The 14,695-nt window shown below is 42.3% G+C and overlaps 1 protein-coding gene across 1 annotated transcript in view; it reads left to right on the forward strand.

The window, feature by feature from the left end:
* LOC127570344 (E3 ubiquitin-protein ligase HECW1-like) overlaps window positions 1–14,695 on the forward strand; it is a 315,832-nt gene that overhangs the window by 152,229 nt on the left and 148,908 nt on the right. Inside the window, 1 exon segment of the mRNA XM_052015802.1 lies at window positions 10,734–10,809. Coding sequence (XP_051871762.1) covers window positions 10,734–10,809 — 76 coding nt within the window.

The following is a 14,695-nucleotide window of genomic DNA, read 5'->3' on the forward strand; positions in this document are numbered from 1 at the left end:
GATGTGTCAGCCACTCAATTTTAACTGTCCCATGCCTGTATTTTTTTCTGGGCAGAGGAAGTTAAGTGTCTTCCTGCACCTCCTTTTCTCAGTGGACTGAGGATAGACTAGTTCCTTATGGAGATTGAGCATCCTGGAGCTGTATTCTTTAGAATATAGAAGAGAGGCAATCTCACTGAAATTTACAGGGCTCGATATGTGATAAAGGGAAGATGTTTCCCTTGTCCGGGAAGTCTAGAACCAGGGGTTGCAGTCTCAGAATAAAAATTATGCCATTTAGGATTGAGATGAGGAGAAATTTCTTCATGTAGATGGCAGTGAATTTGTGAAATTCTCTACCCAAGAGGACTGTGGAGGTTCAGTCATTGAGTTCATTCAAAACAGAGATTTCTGGATATTAAGGGAATCAAGGGAAATGGGTACAGTGCAAGAAAATGCTGTCGAGGTGGAAGATCAGCCACAATCTTGATAAATGGAGGTGCTGTTGGAAGGGCCACATGGTCGACTCCTGCTCCTATTTTTTATGTTCTTATGATAAAAATGTTTCCTTTGTGAGGGTCTTCCATTGCCTTTTCGTGATCATTTGAGTTGTTCTTTGGTCTAAACTAAAGCTCATTTAAAGCTTTTGGCTTGTGCACTGAAACTCCATCTGATGAAAGAGCTGTTTAGTTCATGACTGGCAAATCTAATTCTGCTGGTAAGCACTTTCATTCCTGGTTCTGGGCTTTTATCAAATGCTGCCAGGACCCCAATGAAAACATAAATCTTAACATAAAGGGAACATTTCCATGAATTAGTCCAGCTTTAGAGGTCCAATAGGTTTTAAACACTCAAGTGCCAGAACATGATTGCAGTATAAAGTGACTACTGCTTTAGCAATTGAGAACACTGCTAAAATAGAACCACAAAATGCTGCAAACTCAAAGGAAGCCAGCTAGTGTCTATGTAAACAGGGCTATAGTTTCAGGTTAATAGCCTTTTATCAAAACGGGGAAATGTTAGAACTTAACAGATTTTAAAGATACAGAGTCTGGTAAATGATAGGGCCATTCCATAATGAATTTCAAAGGCTAAATACAATATGCTGTCATTGCTGTGTAGCACCTTAGTACTATTAACAGATGACCCGCTGCTACTTGAAGATAAATTTCCAGGCAAATATATTGTATTTGCTGCTCACATAGCAGTCTCCTCTACACTGGGATGAGCAGACATAGATCCGGTGATTGCTTTGCAGAACACCTTCATTTGGTCTACAAGTTGACCCCCAAGCATCCAGTGCTTGTCACTTCAATTTTTTCACTCTTCTCCTATTCTCTCCTTGATGTTCCGCACACTACTCTCACAGCTGAATGGAAATTTGAGGGACAGCTCTTCACCTTTTGATTACACAGTTGAGTCAGTGCTGGTTTAGCACTGAATTCACTAATCTCAGGTCATAAGTCATTTTTCCCATTCTTTCAAACAGTGGGTATTGATTGCAATTCCTACTTACCCCTCCTCCAGATCCATCCTTTGTTTCTCTACATGTCCCATGACTTTCCTCTTCTTAGGATTGAGGATAACTTGCTTCCACTCCAGACTGTGGTTACTAAGGTGGCTGATGAGACCAATAGGGGGGACACAGGCTCTGCTAATGGTGGACACTGATGGTGGTTCACTTATCCTCCCAGTTGATTTAGAAGATTTTGCAACAAAAGCATTGATGGTACCTCAAGAGTGCTTTGAGGTGCCTCCTGTAGGTAGTACATGTTCTTCAAAACACACAGAAGGTAAGGGATCATTTTGTCATTGATCTTCACTGAGAGGTGATTCCCAACATATGGGAAGTGGTGCATGTTTTCCAGACTCTTGTTGTGAACCTTTATTGTTGAAGGACAGGCTTATATTGCAGGGGCAGATTGGTAGAAGACCTCTGTTTTGTGGACATTAAGTGTGAGGCCTATTCTCTTGTCCACCAGTGAATGAATCAACAATGACTTGGCGTTTGCCTTCTGGACAAGGTCCAGTTCAATGACTGAGGTTGGAGTGACCTTGAGCAGAGGCAATGAAGCTCCAACAATTTCCCTTTGTCCTATACATTAGCTACACTCCAGTAAGGAGCTTGTTGGAGGTGAGTTCCAGCATTTCAGTAAGGTTAGGCAATTCAGTCTTGCTTGACTCATGTCTGCACTGAGATTGGGTTTGTTGGAGACCTGTGGTTAAGACCATGCTTTGCAAGTCATCATGAAGCTGATGTGGAGATGAATTTCTGTGTGTGTTGGCACCTGTTGAAAGGAACATTTCCCATTGCCACCCTACTTTACTTTGCACCATCATCATCTTTGTCATCAAATATGATCACCTCCCACCCCAATGCAGAACAATTCTTTTGTCCTTTCCTTTTCTTCTGTCTCTTCTTGCCACAACACCTGATTAGATCTTGTAGCAACTTTCAGTCTCTCCAGTTATGATGGAAGGTCTTGTATCTGAAATGTTAACCTGGTTGCTCTTTCCACAGATGTTGCTTGGCTTGTTGCATTTTTTTCCAACAAGCCAAGCAACATCTGTGGAAATTTCTTTCAAAAAGAACCTAAGAAGCAGAAGAAGAATAGGCCATTCAGCCCCTTTTGCCTGCTCAGCCATTCAATGATAGTGACTGATAGAGCCATAGTGTCATAGAGAGTCATAGAGTCATACGACATGGAAACAAGCCCTTTAGCTCAACTCGCCCATGCTGATCAAGGCGCCTACCTGAGCTGTTGACGCCCAACACCCTTGATCACCCTTTCCACCGCTGACCCCTCGATGAATACTGGTGTGTTCTCCCGATCTCCTCTTCCTGAAGTCCACAATCAATGCCTCATTTTTCCCTGACCAGAGCCTCAATATCTCTTGTCAACCAGGGTTCCCTAATCCCGCCAGCCTTGCCCTTCATTTATCTTTTATCTTAGCATCACTAACCTACGCTAATTCCCTTATGACGAATTTCCCCATCTCCTGTTAACTGTTTCTTTCTACTTACTTTTTTTTGTTTAGTTTCTTGTTTCTATTATCATATCTGTGATTTTAGAATATGCTCATTGCAAGCAGATTGATTACATTTTGGGGATCAAGGCCCAGAATTGTACTAAAAGGTCCAAGAAAATTTGGGACAAGCAAATTCCCAAATTGAGTCAGCTCCAAAACATCTGCTCCAGCATGTTTAGGAAGCATGAATTAAATGGCCTGAAAGTAATTTAAACAGAGACAAACACCTTCTTTATTAGGATGCACAAAAACACCTAGCCTATTTTTATTCAGTCATGATATATGAGTGTCGCTGGCTAGGCCCGCACTTATTGCTTCTGAACTGATTGGCTTGTCACGCCATTTCAGAGGATAATTCAAGGTCAGCCATATTAGTGTGGGTCTGGGAGTCTCTGTCAGAATGGCAAGGACAGCCATTTCCTTTTCTGAAGGATATCACTGAACAAGATGGTTTACAGCAATCCACTTTAATGATTATATTCACTAGGACCAGCTTTGTATTCCAGATTTATTTGGTTTCTTGAATCTAAATTCCCCATCAGCAATGGTGGGATTCAAACTTGTATCTCCATTCAACTGAACAAAACCTATGAAATTGAACAAATCAAGAGCTTTGACCACCAGTCAGCAGGAAATAGAATGTGGTAAACAATCAATGAGCCAGTCAAATTGTTTAAATCACTTCCAAATTTTTTGACATCAATTTTCTCATCAGTTTATTTTCTCTGTTAAATACAAAATATCAGGGGCTATATTTTAAACAGAAGACAACTATTCTTCTCTATGTTGAGGCTGATGAGCTAAGACATATTGATGAAGAAAGTCTTTAGTTTGAATACTTCTATGAAGGTGCAATAACATTGGAAGTTATCACTCTATTTTCTTAATACCTGATCCATGCCGAGTTAGTTGATTCAACTGATTTAAACATGTAGAACCAGGACATTGCTGCTAGGAGAAGAGATGGGCTATATTGAAAATTAGGAAGGAGAAATATCAAAAAGACAAATAGTGTAGATAAAGAAAGACTTACATAGAGGTAAAATGCAAAGCAGACGGGCATGGTCTTAGCATCTGTGTGCGTTAATGTGAAGACTCTTACAAATAAGGTTGCAAAAAACAAGCTGCTGGAGAAACTCAGCAGGTCAGGCAGCATTCCTGAAGGCAAAGGAATAGTCAACCTTTTGGGTTGAGACCCCGCATCAGGACTGAAAGTGTAAAGGAGAAATAGCTGGTATTGGTAATTGGTTTCTTATTGTCACATGCACTAAGCACAGTGAAAAACTTTGTTCTGGATGCCATCCATACAGATCATTTCATCACATCAGTACATTGTGGTAGTACAAGGGAAAAGTAATAACAGAATGCAGAATATAGTGTTACAGTTACAGAGAAAGTGCAATGCAGGCAGACAATAATGTGCAAGGCCATGATGAGGTAGATTGTGAGGTCAAAAGTCCGTCTTATTGTACAAGAGGGCCATTCAGTAGTCCTATAACAGCGGGATAGAAACTGTCCTTGAGCCTGGTGGTACTTTCTTTCAGGCTTTTGTATCTTCTGCCCGATGGGAAGGGGGAGAAGAGAGACTGTCTGGGCTGGGAGGGATCTTTGATTATGTTGGCTGCTTTACCAAGGCAGCAGGAAGTGTCGACAGAATCCATGGTGGGGTGGCTGGTTTCTGTGATGTGCTGGGCTGTGTCCACAACTCTCTGCAGATTCTTGTGAACTAGGGCAGATCAGTTGCCATACCAAGCCGTGATAGATCCGGATTGGAAGCTTTCTATGGTGCATCTATAAAAATTGGTGAAGGTCAATGGGGCCATGCTGAATTTATTTAGCCTCCTGAGGAAGTAAAGGTGCTGCTGTGGTTTCTTGACCATGGCATCTATGTGGTTGGACCAGGACAGGCTATTGGTGATGTTCACTCCTAGGTATTTGAAGCTCTCAACGATCTCCACCTCAGCACTGTTGATGTAAACAGGCATGTGTGCACCACCTGGCTTCTTGAAATCAATGACCAGCTCTTTTGTTGTGCTTACATTGAGGGAAAGGTTGTTGTCATGACACCATGCCACGAGGTTCTCTATCTCCTTCCTGTACTCATTGTTATTTGAGATTTGGCCCACTTCAGTGGTGTCATCTGCAAACTTGTAGATGAAGTTAGAGCAGAATCTGGCCACGCAGTTGTGAGTGTATGGGGAGAAGAGTTGGGGGCTGAGGATGCAGCCTTGTGGGGCACCAGTGTTAAGGATAATCGTGGTGGAGGTGTTGCTGCCTATCCTTATTGATTCTGATCTGTTGGTCAGGAAGTCGAGGATCCAGTTGCAAAAGGAGGGGTTGAGTCCCAGGTCTAGGAGTTTGAAGATGTATTTGCTTGGAATTATGGTATTGAAGGCTGAGCTGTAGTCATGAAATAGTAGTCTGCTGTAGGTGTCTTTATTATCCAGATGCTCCAGAGATGAGTGTAGGGCCAGGGAGAAGGCATCCGCCGTGGACCTGTTTCAGCGGTAGGCGAATTACAGTGGGTCTAGATTGTCTGGGAAGCTGCAGTTGATGCCGAAGTGAGGGGCAAGTTTTTTTTACACAGAGAATGGTAGGTGCCTGGAATAGGTTACCAGGGGTAGTTGTGGAAGGGAGTTTAAGAGGCTTTTAGATAGACACATGAGTATGGCAGGAATGGAGGGATATGGATGATACACAGGAGGAGGACATTTAGTATAAATTGGCATCAAGGTCGGCACAATATCGTTGGCCTGTCCAGTGCAGTACTGTTCTATGTTCTATGTGTGCCATGACCAGGTTCTTGAAGCAAAAAGAGGTATAAAGAGTTGAGTGGGAGGGGGAGGCAGGGACTGGCAAGTGTAAGGTGGATCCAGGTGAGGAGAGGTTGAGACAGTGACAGCTGGAGCCAGGTGGGGGAGGGAGGCTGGGAGGTGTTCAGTGGAGACAACAAAGAGCTGCAGATTCTGCAATCTGATAAGTAAGGAAGCTGGTGAGTGGAACCAGATAAGGGAGAGATGCTGGGCAAAAGGAGGACAGTGGGGGGAAGGGAGGGGATAGGGGACCTAGTGGGTAGTGTGTGGGTGATAGGCAGATGGAACCAGGTGGGGGAGGTGAAAGAAACAGGGAAACAAGGGGGGTGGGGGAGGTGGTGGAAAGAAGGAGGAGGGGTCGTGCGAGAGGACCAGGGTGGTTTGGGAGGTGAGAGGAAGAAGCGGAGGAGGTGCGGGTTACCAGAAATTGGAGAACTCAGTGTTCATGCCACTGGGTTGTAGACTACCCAGGTGGAATATGAAGTGCTGTTCCTCTAGTTTGAATTTGGCCTCACCCAGGAAGTGGAGGAGGCCGGGAATGGGGAGGGAAGTTGAAATGGTTTGCAACTGGATGCTCAAGATGGCCATTATGGATGGAGTGCAGGTGCTCAGCAAAGCAGTCGCCCAGCCTGCGCGTGTTGTCCTCGATGTAGAGGAGGCCACATCAATAGCATCAAATGCAATAGACAAGCTTGGAGGTGCAGCATGTGAATAATAAGGAGGAATGCTAAGCATTCAAGGGCGGCACGGTAGCGTAGCAGTTAGAGCAAAGCTATTACAGCGCCAGCGATCGGGGTTCGATTCCCGTTGCTGTTTGTAAGGAGTTTGTACATTCTCCCCTTGTCTGCGTGGGTTTCCTCCGGGTGCTCCAGTTTCCTCCCACATTCTAAAGATGTACGGGTAGGTTAATTTGGGGGTTTAAAATGGGTGGTGCCGACTCGTTGGGCCGGAAGGGCCTGTTACCATGCTGTAAATAAAATTTTTAAAAAAATAAGGAAGACACAGCAGAGTAGTGCAGCAGTCACAGCTCAAGGGACCTGGGTTTGATCCTGACCTCTGGTGCTATCTGTGTTAAGTTTGCACCTTCTCCCCATGACTGTGCAGGTTTTCCCCCAAGTGAACCAATTTCCTCCTGCAGCATAAGGATGTATTGGTATGTTAATTGTCTACTATAAGTCACCCTTTAAGTGTGGTTAATGGCAAAAAGAAGCAAAGAGGAGTTGAGTTGATGGGCATGGGAGAGAAAAGTAGTTACAAGGCTGTAGGGAAATAAGGAGGGGGATGGGATAGCTCCTTTGGGAGCTAACTTGTACTCAATGGGCCAAATGGCCTCCTTCTACGTTGTAGCAAGTAAGAAATGCAGGAAAGCTGGTGTTAATATTTATGCAAGTGGTTGCATGGGATATTTTGTATTTTATCAAGGAAATTAAGAAATGAACTAATTAAGGTCATTAAAATTATATAGAAAGAACAAATTCCTCTGCTTATGGGAGGAATAAAGTCAGGAAGTGTGTATTCACATAAAGGCAGGCAGAAATCTGGAACCTTCTGCCCAAAAGACTCAGGACAACTGACTGATTAATTTTTATTAAGGTATTTCGAGACTTGAAAATGGAGTTGAACTACTGATTAGCAACAATTTAATTGAATGGCACAGCAGATTTAAGGCACTGAATGATTTACTCTTAGCCCTGAAACATTCTGTAGACGTTTGCTCTTTACAGTTTATATTGATGATACACACTCTGGAATCAAAAGATCAATTTCTAAATTTGCCGATGATGTCAAATTCGGAGAGGAGGATGGGGTGGGCTGGAAATGGTCAGTACCGAAGAGAATTGCAACAGGTTCCAGGAAGGCATTAATAAACACAGAATGGACAATTGACAGGCGAAGCTCAAAACAGAGTAGTGCATTTTGTGGGAATAGGGTGGTCACTATTACTTAGAAGATGTGAATCTAGGTGAGGTAGAGGAACAAAGAGATCTCAGAGTACAACTGCATTGATCACTGAAAGTGGTGCCACAGATTAGCAAAGCCATGAAAAAAAAGCAAACCAAGCACAGGGTTTATTTTCAGATGGATGGAATTGAAAAGCAGGGAAATTCTGCTGAGTGTGTATTGAACCTTGATTAGACCACACAGAGCACTGTGCACGGTTTTGGTTGCTGTGTTATTGAAAAGAATAAAAAGGCACTGCAGAGATGATTTGCCAGGATAAATCCAGAAATGAGAGGGAATATAGAGCAGGAAATGATTAATATAATGGTCTGTTTTCTCTTGAGAGAAGAAGGCTGACAGAAGACCCAAAAGGGGTCTTTAAAATTATGAAGAATGTTGTCAGAGTGGATACAGAGAGAATGTTTCCACATAAGGAAAATTACAATAGTAGAATCATAGAAAATTTATGACACAGGTGGAGGCCATTCACCCCCATTGTGTCTGACCCAGTTGAAGGGAGCAAGCCAGCCTAATCCCATTTTCTATCTCATATTTCCTTGCAACACGTATTTTGTTATGAAACAGAAAGAGATTATTCAGCTCATTGAGTCAGTACCAGAGCACTCCCATTCCGTCGCCTTCCTGTCACATGCCTATCAACACCTCCCTGATTCTCCTGCCACTAACCTACACTAGGGGCAATTTACAGTTGCCAATTAACCCTCCAACTTACCCTTAAGATGTGGAAGGAAACTTGAGCTACCGGGGGAAACCTGTGCAGTTACAGGGAGAACATGCAAACTCCACACAGACAGCGCCCATCAAACCTGGGTTTCTGAAACTATGCAGCAACAGCAATGCTAACTGCTGAGCTACTGTGCTGTCTTAGATCTGCATCCACTGATTATTAAATTTTCCTTCACTCCTAGCATTAGAGTTCCATTGCTTAGCACAGTGTTTTTAAATGCTATGCAATAGTTTAGGAGTTGAAGTTGATTGCTGGGAGTGTTTCAGGTCAATGACCTTTCATCCATTCTGAAAAGTCATTGACCTGTGTCATTAATTCTGTTTCTCCTCCACAAAGCTGCCTGACCCACTGAATATTTCTGTTTTCTGTGATTCTGAGTCTGATGGCTTATTGGGACAAAAAGACCAAGAAAAATGAACCTGCTGGATGTTGAGAAAGCAAGGTGAAGAAAGCAAACAATGGCAATTAAATTACATTTGTGTCCGTACCAATTGTCGATCTTTTGTTTCATTCAATGTGAGTATGGCTGCTGACTGACTGAAGATTTAGGCTGTTCAACAGTGACACTTACTGGACAGAGCCTCCAACTACATTTAGACTGAACACTAACATTAACTCTCAGGACACTGTCTATTGCCATTGCTTTAATAACTAAGATTTAGCTAATGTTAAGAACCTATTTTTGGGTGGTGTGTGAAACTATAGGTAAAATCTTGATACCCTTTTTAAAGGCTTTGTCCTCTGACAAAGTCTGAGTAGAAGTTTCAATACATTTTGAAATAGTATGTTGTGTCCCACACATCTTTTCTCATTTTCCATAAATGTACCTCAGTTATTGAATGGTCATTTGTATTTTGGAAAAAAATTAATATTATTTGTTATGAGTCATAAAAGTCATGTCACTGTGATATGATCTATGTTGTAGGGTTAACTTTACTTTGTGAAGCTTTTGCAGTTGTAAGTTAACTATTTACATAAAGAAATCATTAAAAAAAACTAAGAACTGGAGAAGGCCACAATCAATCATGAACCTTGCAATGTCCAGAGCCCATGAGGACTTTCCACCAATATCATTGGTTGAGATGCGACTTTAGCAAATAGTAATTTCCTTCCCTGATCTCCCCTGATAATATTGTTGACCCTGAATCCATATTTTCAATGGATATTGATCTAGCTCAATTTTAAACATGCCATGAATACATCACCTTCTCTGACAGTTTGTTTCACTTTAACCAGGTTGTGGGAAAAAATTGTTATACAGCTTCCTCCTTCATAAGTTCCCGTCTATCCAATGGATCCTGGTCATAGTAGCACATTATCTCTATCCTCACTGAGCTCCTTATCCATTAATGTCTCAAATTTAGAACCCCTGTTCCACATTTGAAATTACTGAATGAACTCACCAGACCCATCTCCTTCAACCCTGTCTTCTCGCTGCCCCATCTGCCCCTCCGCCATTCACACCGCATTAGCTGCAGAGTTTTCAGTAGCCTGGGTTTTATGATGTGGAATTCCTTCCCAAATCTTTTCACTTCACCAGTTTTCCTTAACGGCCACTCAAAGAACCATTTATTTTTGCTCCAGATTTTGGATCACATCTCCTAGTTTCTCCTTCCCAGCTGTTGTGTTGACCATCTTGGCACATTTTGAGAACTGTCTTGGAATATTTTTGAAAGGTCCGATATAAATGAATGTTTGTTTGGAGTTTATAAGGTTTGTTTTTACATCCTCTAGCCCTTAAGCTCATTGTCTAATTATCATTATTTTGAAGATCTCTACCATATTTCCCTTTTCCTACTATACCCCAAGCCCATTTATACCCCAATGTCTCTTAATGCGTCCTTTTCATTGAAAGTAAGTTCAGTCTTTAGGAGACAGCTATGAGGATTATTCTGATCTATCCACTCTACAGCAATATAAGTACAAGATTCAAAGGGTTAAAGAGATCTTTGCATTCTCTGACATTGGTTCTGTTTCTGTTCAGATAATCCTTGTCATGAATGATCTTATTTTGTTTGTAAACTTTGTGTTTAGGCAACTGTTTGGAGGAGAACCTTTCCATTAATCCAACAGGATTTTGTGTTATGCATCATCAATATCATGAATGAGGATAAACAAATCAATTTTACCATTTCTACTGTCTGTTTTTTGTTACTTTATGTACTTTGGGTCCTTTAAGGAAGAAACTTAATATTGAATATTTTTCTTCTTCTTCCTAACAGATTTTTAAAACTATTTCCCATGAAGAAGGTGTTCAAGGGCAGGGAAATCGGAGACTGATTAGCTTTACATTGTCAGGTATGGTGACCTTTTAAAGAGCACCCACCTCAATGTTTTAGTAATTTTGGAATTATCATCAAATCTTGTTGAAAGCATGGTTGAAAGGAGCTTTTAAAGAGGAGAAGGAGGTAGAGAGTATCAGGGGTTTAAAGATAGAATTATTGAGAATGGAACCAAACTACCATAGAACATAGAACACTACAGCACAGTATGGGCCCTTCAGCCCACAATGTTGCGCCAACATTTTATCCTGCTCTAAGATCTATCTAACCCTTCCCTCCCCATAGCCCCCTATTTTTCTATCATTCATGTGTCTATCTAAGAGTCTCTTAAATGTCCCTAATGTATCTGCCCCCACAACCTCTGCCAGCAGTGCGTTCCATGCACCCACCACTCTCTGTGTAAAAAACTTAGCGCTGACATCCCCCTTATACCTTCCTCCAGTCACCTTAAAATTATGTCCCCTCATGTTAGCCATTGTCACCCTGGGGAAAAGGCTCTGACTGTCCACTCGATCTATGCCTCTTATCATCTTGTACACCTCTATCAAGTCACCTCTCATCCTCCTCCTCTCCAAAGAGAAAAGCCCTAGCTCACTCAACCTATCTTCATAAGACATGCTCTCCAATCCAGGCAACATCTTGGTAAATCTCCTCTGCACCCTCTCTAAAGCTTCCACATCCTTTCTATAATGAGGCGACCAGAACTGAACACAATACTCCAAGTGTGGTCTGACCAGAGTTCTATAGAGCTGCAACTTTACCTCGCGGCTCTTGAACTCAATACCCCGACTAATGAAAGCCAACACACCATACGCCTTCTTAACAACCCTATCGACCTGTGTGGCAACCTTGAGGGATCTATGGACGTGGACCCCAAGATCCCTCTGTTCTTCCACATTGCTAAGAGTCCTGCCATTAACCTTGTATTCTGCCTTCGAATTCGATCTCCCGAAGTGTATCACTTCACACTTATCCGGATTGAACTCCATCTGCCACTTCTTAGCCCATTTCTGCATTCTATCAATACCCTGTTGTAATCTACAGCAACCTTCTACACTATCCACAACACCACCAACCTTTGTATCATCAGCAAACTTACTAACCCACCCTTCCACATCCTTATCCAAGTCATTTAAAAAAAATCACAAAGAGCAGGGGTCCCAGAACAGATCCCTGTGGAACACCACTGGTCACCGACCTCCAGGCAGAATACGCTCCATCTACCACCACCCTCTGTCTTCTATGGGCGAGCCAATTCTGAATCCACACAGCCAAGTCTCCCTGGATCCCATGCCTCCTGACCTTCTGAATAAGCCTTCCATGAGGAACCTTATCAAATGCCTTACTAAAATCCATGTACACCACATCCACTGCTCTACCTTCATCAACGTGCTTTGTCACATCCACAAAGAATTCAGTCAGGCTCGTGAGGCACGACCTGCCCCTCATAAAGCCATGCTGACTGTCCCTAATTAGCCTATGCTTCTCTAAATGCCCATAACTCCTGTCTCTAAGAATCTTCTCCTGTAATTTGCTCACCATTGAAGTAAGACCCACTGGTCTGTAATTCCCAGGGTTATCCCTACTTCCTTTCTTAAACAAAGGAACAACATTTGCCACCCTCCAATCATCCGGCACTACTCCTGTGGCCAGTGAGGACGCAAAGATAGTCGCCAAAGGCGCAGCAATCTCTTCCCTCGCTTCCCGTAATAACCTTGGATATATCCTGTCTGGCCCCGGTGACTTATCTATCCTAATGTCTTTCAATAGTCCCAGCACATCCTCTTTCCTCACATCAACATGCTCTAGCATATCAGTCTGTCATATGCCATCCTCACAAACGTCAAGGTCTCTCTCTCTGGCGAATACCAAAGCAAAGTATTCATTAAGGACCTCCCCTACCTCTTCCAACTCCAGGCACATGTTTCCTCTTTTATCCCTGATCAGTCCTACCTTCACTCTAGTCATCCTCTTATTCTTCACATACATGTAGAACGCCTTGGGGTTTTCCTTGATCCTACTCGCCAAGGACTTCTCGTGGCCCCCTTCTTGCTCTCCTAAGTCCATTCTTAAGCTCCCTCCTGGCTACCTTGTAACTCTCCAGAGCCCTGCCTGATCCATGCTTTTGAAACCTTAGGTAAGCTTCTTTCTTCCTCTTGACAAGATATTTTACATCTCATGTCAACCATGGTTCCTTCACTCTACCATCCTTACCCTGCCTTAGTGGGACAAACATATCCAGAACCCCATGCAAGTATTCCTTAAACAACCTCCACATTTCCACTGTGCACTTCCCCAAGAACATCTGTTCCCAATTTACGCTCCCAAGTTCCTGCCTAATAGCATCATAATTCCCCCTCCCCCAGTTAAATACTTTCCCGTATCATCTGCTTCTATCCCTCTCCAAGGCTATGGTGTGTTAAAGTTTGGGAGGAAGAGTTGCACCAAGAGATTGCAATCAGCAGAACAGAAATTTAGGAGGTTCAGAGGTAAAAGAAATAACAGGGTGTGAGGTCATTAAAGATAACAAGAATGTTTTTAATTAGATGCATTGAGGAACTGGGTTGATGGTTAAGTGGGAGAGGATATAAGCAACAGAGTTCTGGATGAAATGAAGCCTTACATTCATCAACTGATGCTGACAGTTGCAAATGAACTGTAAACTGTGCAATGGAGCATCTAAGGTCACATTATATACCTAGGAAATCCTGTCATTTGGTAAGACTGCAAGGTCTTTTCATTTTGTTGCCAATTGTCCTTTAAGTTGAAGATGAAATTAGTTGCTCAGATAAGAGAAGCATTTGACATTTGTTCCATAGAATCCACTTCCTGCAGATTGCCTAATACATGTGATTTTAAAAGATAAGATATCTTTATTAGTCACATGTACATCGAAACACACAGTGAAATGCATCTTTTGCGTAGAGTGTTCTGCAGCGGTTAGCGTAACGCTATTACAACGCCAGCGACCCGGGTTCAATTCCAGCCGCTGTCTGTAAGGAGTTTGTACGTTCTCCCCATGTTTGAACCCAGGTCGCTGGCGCTGTAAAGCATTACGCTAACCGCTTGTGAATGAACCTGAGGTGTTGAAATTAAAGGCTATTGGGACTTTCACAATTACGGTGCCACAACAATTCCCAAACACAGTTCATATAGTGTGCAGATGAAATGGTTCGATTTATGGATGTTGGAAACATCAAAATGATGTCACCGAGAGTACTGACATTAAAAGGAGGCAACCTTTTCTCTTGAGAATAGTCTTCAGTTACTTATCAAATACAGTACTGGAACTTTGTGCAATGTCTTAAAGTAGCTGTCCTATGCTTATCACCTTCCCTCTTAGCAGTTGGTTTTATCCACTGTTATAGATGTGGGATCGATCAGAAAAGCTATTCTAATATCTTAAATTCATTTTTTAAAATTCTGTATCATATTATACAAGTATGTCTCTTCCAAGGCTAGTTTCAGTAAGGGAGAAAGGGGAGAATTAAGCTCATTTCTGCCTACTTAAGACATTGCACAAAGGTCCAGCACTGGAGATGAGGAATAGCAGAAAGACAATCCCAAAAGAGTAGGTCACTTCATTTTAATGTTAATGTTTTCCCAGTTCCATCATTTAGATATTTCCAACACGATATAGTAAACCTAATGACCATTTATTGTTCCAGATTTAGCATGGTTGTAAGTTTCTGAATTTAGTACGGTCAGTATAAGTTTAGTACTTGCCAAATATGAGAAAATGAGAGGGGTTTTGTTGGCCTGAAGAAAATCCCATGGAGCTGATTTTTCTCCACAACTTTGGTGGGAGTGTTCCTCTTAACATCACAAATGTGCTGCAGGTCATAGATGGACAAACTCCTCTTCCTTAGCACCCCATCTGCTGCAACCTGGCACAAATTTAC

Source organism: Pristis pectinata, chromosome 5, assembly GCF_009764475.1.
Source record: "Pristis pectinata isolate sPriPec2 chromosome 5, sPriPec2.1.pri, whole genome shotgun sequence".
Taxonomy (NCBI): domain Eukaryota; kingdom Metazoa; phylum Chordata; class Chondrichthyes; order Rhinopristiformes; family Pristidae; genus Pristis; species Pristis pectinata.